Source organism: Manacus vitellinus, unplaced genomic scaffold (genome assembly GCF_001715985.3).
Source record: "Manacus vitellinus isolate BGI_N305 unplaced genomic scaffold, ASM171598v3 scaffold_165_pilon, whole genome shotgun sequence".
Taxonomy (NCBI): domain Eukaryota; kingdom Metazoa; phylum Chordata; class Aves; order Passeriformes; family Pipridae; genus Manacus; species Manacus vitellinus.
In genome coordinates this window covers 42,948-47,526 of record NW_021939163.1, presented here as the reverse complement: position 1 = coordinate 47,526, position 4,579 = coordinate 42,948, and the positions used below count along the sequence as shown (strand labels likewise).

Sequence of the window (4,579 nt, the reverse complement as noted above, 5' to 3'; positions counted from 1 at the left end):
CCCGCCGGTACCGCTTCCACCTCTATGGCCTGCGGGGCGGGAAGAGGATCGACCACATCTCCGTTGACGTCACCACAGGTGATGGGGAAAATCAGAGGGAGGAAGGATTGGAGAAATAAATTTAGAGACAGAGAGAGGGACGGAGAGATAGACACAGAGATGGATGATGGATGGATGGGTGGAGAGTTGGATGGATTCGTGAGTAGAAGGATGGGCAGATTATCACAAGGATCATTGGATGCCACGAGAACTGGACAATGATGGGATGGATGGCGAGTTGAGTGGATGGATGGTGACTGAATGAACTCACTAGTGGGTGGGTGTGTGGTGGTTTGAGACCCCCTAAAATCCAATTCTCGAGTTCAAGCCCCCTCCCACATCTCAACCCAGTGTGAGATGGGTTTTCCAGACACTACACAAGAATAAATATGGGGGGAAAGGGAATTATATTACAATGCACTCTACAAATAAATGTTACAATACCTCATATACATAATCTTTAACTATTTCTCCTATGATACATCAGTATTTACAATGGATCAATCTCTTCTCCCTCCAAAAAAAGTCCAGAAGGGAAAAGGAAGGATCCTTTCAACTCTCAGAGCAGCAGTCTCTCTTCTTCCATGCAGCAGCTGTAACTGGATCTCTTTCCAGATACACACGAGGGGGGTCTCTAAGCCCCTCTCGACCCTTTGACTCTAAGCGAGGGTCTTTCTCTTCCGTGGACTGCATAGCAGGGACAAGGCTCGCCTCACCACATCATATCATGGGGTGTAAGACATCCCATGAAGGTCCCTTCCTCGAGGGGTCAAGTTCCCTCAAGTCAGAACGTCTCGGGCAGCTTTCAGTTTGAAAACCTTTGCCTCAAGAGTTCTCTCAGAGCTCCCATGCTGTGTCTCAGGCTGCTAGCTTAGCAGCAACAGCAGGGGGGCCAAGGTCACTCCCCTCTGCATTTCATCTGGCCATACCAGTCCAGCTCTGGGACGCCTTGAGCTTCTTAGCTCCTCTCTTTGGTGCATGCTGCACTTTAGGACTTCCCTCAAGTGGGAGTCCACCCCCTCCACTTAGGAGAGGTCACAAAAGGGTTTTGGGGGGTTTTTGTTTCAGTTCTTACCCCAACTCTCTCTGTAGAGTTTAGTTCTCTCTCTGCTGCTGCATGCTTGTTTAGTTGCTTCTTCAGTTCTTATCTCTTCTGGCTCTCTACCACTGTTCTCTGGTCAGTGCTGTTTCTGCTGCTGCTTCTGCTGCTGCTCACAGTGGAGAAACTCCCCCCAGCTCTTAGCTACAGATGCCTGGCCCAGTCTAACACTGTTCCAGGTTCCTGCAGCCTCTCAGCTGGGGGCTGGGGAGAGCCTAGCCCCCAGCAGGGCTCCCGACCCCTTCCTTGTGGCTTAGAACATGGCCACTCTCCTCCAACAACAACTACTACCCTACTTTTCCAGTCTGGTTGTTGATATGTTTATATTTTGCAGGAGCGCTCATTGGCTCAACCCCAAGGGTCACCACCCCCTGGGGGGTTACCATTTTTTTAACTCCAAGGGGAAAACTTCTTTTTTTTCCCCCACCACAGGGTAGAAGAAGCCTGGTTGGATGGATGCATGGATGGATGGAGGTAGCCAGAAGATGGTCCAGGAGATGGAGTTATGTTGGGAAGGATGGATGGATGATAGATGATGGATGATTGTGATTGTTGGTCAATAGGAAGGTGGGAAGTATCAACCATTGAACAGATACTTCCTGGGATTGGTGGGCACTTGATGGTGGATGATGATGTGGTTGGGGAGAAGGAGTGATGAGTGGAACTGGGCTGGGAAACTGGTGACAGGTTGAGGATGGGGAGATGGCTGGGACCTTGGGAGTGTAGAGAGATGGAGGGATTGGTGGTTGGTTGGATGGCTGGATGATGGATGCCGATGGTGGATGATGCTGAAGATGATGATGTAAGGTGAATGGATGATGATGGTGGATGAGATGGGCATTGGTCAGTAGGTTGGTGGAAGGGTCGAAGGTTGATTAGATGGTGCTGGGGTCAGTGGATGCTCGATGGTGGGTGGGGATGGGATGGTGGGGAGAGGGTGGGGGCAGACGGTGGATGATGGATAAAAGATAGGTGAGTGGATGTTGGATGGGCATGTGGATGGACATGTGACTGCAGATGTTTATCACCTTCCCCTCTCTGTTCCTGCCACAGCTGACCCAGATGATCTGCCCCCACCCTTGGTGGACCCCCCAGCTGAGGCCCCCTCAAGTGAGGCACCCCCAACTGAGGACCACCAACCTGAGAGCTCCCAAACTGAGGCTCCCCCAGCACGGGCAGTGCTGGGGGAGCTGAGGGTCTCCAGCATCACCCCCAGCTCCATGGGGCTGCAGTGGAGTGTCCCCAAGGGCCCCTTTGACTCCTTCACGCTGCAGTACTGGGATGCCCAGGGCCAGCCCCAGGCCCTGCCCATCGATGGCGGGTCCCGCTCAGTGAAGGTGCTGGGGCTGTCCCCGTCCCGCCGGTACCGCTTCCACCTCTATGGCCTGCGGGGCGGGAAGAGGATCGACCACGTCTACATTGATGTCATCACAGGTGAGGGGGAAAATGAGAGGGATGGATTGATCAAGCCATGGAAGGATCAAGGGATCCTATCATGATGACATCCCCACCTGCCATTATCCACCATCATCTTCATCATCTGTCATCCACCATCATTGTCATTATCTACCCTCTATCATTATCATCGTCATCCAGCATCCATCATTATCATCATTCCTCAATCACCTTCCATCATCCATCCATTGTCATCACAATCCATCACCATCATCATCATCTTCCTTTATCACTGCCCATCCATTATGGATGAAGAATTGAATGGCTGAATGGATTCCAGACTAGATGGTGGGTGGGTTCCTGCCCAGATGGATAGTGGAAGGTGGATGGGTGGATGAGTGTTTGGATGGATTTGGGAAGCCAGGATGGCTGAAGAGTTCCTGGCAACCCAATGCATGTCATGGTGTGTGGAAGATCATCCAGGGGATATAGGCGATGGGAGTGTTGGAAGCCTGGAGAGATGTGGGGAGAAAGATCTGGAGAGACAGATGTGGGACTGAGTGTAGACTTTGGATGGGTGTTGGGTGGTAGATGGGATGGATAGATGGATGGATGAATGGTCAAATGGCTATTTATGGATGGATTGGCAAATGGATGGATGGGTGATAAGTGATGGATAATTGGGTGGGTGATGGATGGGCAAGCAGACGGCCACACCCATCCCTATCCCATCTGTCACAGCCACAGCTGAGCAAGAGAAGCCACCACCACCCCCAGAGGAGCCCCAACCTGAGCACCCCCAAACTGAACCTCCTCCATCTGAGGCCCCCCCAGCACGGGCAGTGCTGGGGGAGCTGAGGGTCTCCAGTGTCACCCCCAGCTCCGTGGGGCTGCAGTGGAGCGTCCCCGAGGGCCCCTTTGACTCCTTCACGCTGCAGTACCGGGATGCCCAGGGCCAACCCCAGGCCCTGCCCATCGATGGAGGGTCCCACTCGGTGACCGTGTCAGGGCTGTCCCCGTCCCGCCGGTACCGCTTCCACCTCTACGGGCTGCGGAGCGGGAAGAGGATCGATCGTGTCTCCATTGATGTTGCCACAGGTGAGGAGGAAGATCAGAGGGATGGATTGATCAAGGAATGGAAGGTTGATGGGATCCAATCCCCATCCCATCCCCACATACCACTGAGAACCCACTGACCCCAGCACCATCTGATCAACCCTCAACCCTTCCACTTACCTATTGACCAACACCTGTTGTTTTCCACCATCATCTTCATCAATCATCCATCTTCTATCCATCGTCATCATCATTGTCCATCCACTATCATCATCATCATCATCATCCATCATAATGGATGAAGAATTGAATGTCTAAACTGGTTCCTGACTGGATGGTGGATGGGTTCCTGCCCAGATGGATGGAAGAATGTGGATGAACAGATGAATAGTTGAATGGATGTGGGGAAACCAGGATGACTGGAGGGTTCCTGGTGGCCCAATGCGTGTCCTTATGCATGGAAAATTTTCCATAGGTAATGGGATGCAGGTCTGGTGTAGAGGTGGAGGTCTGGAGGGATGTGGGGGGGAAGAGCCAGAACAATGGAGGTTGCATTGGGTGGAAAGTTGGGTTGGGTGTTGAATGATGGATGGGATGGATGGATGAATGGATATTTATGGATGGATTGGCACATGGATGTATGGGTGGATGGACATCTAGATGGATGGATGGATGATGAATGATGGATAGTTCAGTGAATGATGAAAGGACATATAGATGGAGAGATGGATAGCCATGCCCATCACCACCCACTCTCCATTACAGGCACGGCTGAACCAGAGGAGCCACTTCTGCCCTCAGAGGAGCCCCAACCTGAGCACCCCCAAACTAAGCCTCCCCCATATGAGGCCCCCATGGCGCAGGCAGTGCTGGGGGAGCTGAGGGTCTCCAGCATCACCCCCAGCACCGTGGGGCTGCAGTGGAGTGTCCCCAAGGGCCCCTTTGACTCTTTCATGCTGCAGTACCGGGATGCCCAGGGCCAGCCCCAGG

At 52.8% G+C, this 4,579-nt stretch overlaps 1 protein-coding gene across 1 annotated transcript in view; it reads left to right on the top strand.

The window, feature by feature from the left end:
• Positions 1-4,579, top strand: part of LOC103760501 (tenascin-X-like) — a 37,365-nt gene that overhangs the window by 17,065 nt on the left and 15,721 nt on the right. Inside the window, 3 exon segments of the mRNA XM_029958652.1 lie at positions 2,192-2,572; positions 3,311-3,631; positions 4,424-4,579. The exon segment at positions 4,424-4,579 is cut by the window's right edge and continues 162 nt beyond it. Of these exon segments, the coding sequence (XP_029814512.1) occupies positions 2,192-2,572; positions 3,311-3,631; positions 4,424-4,579 (858 nt within the window).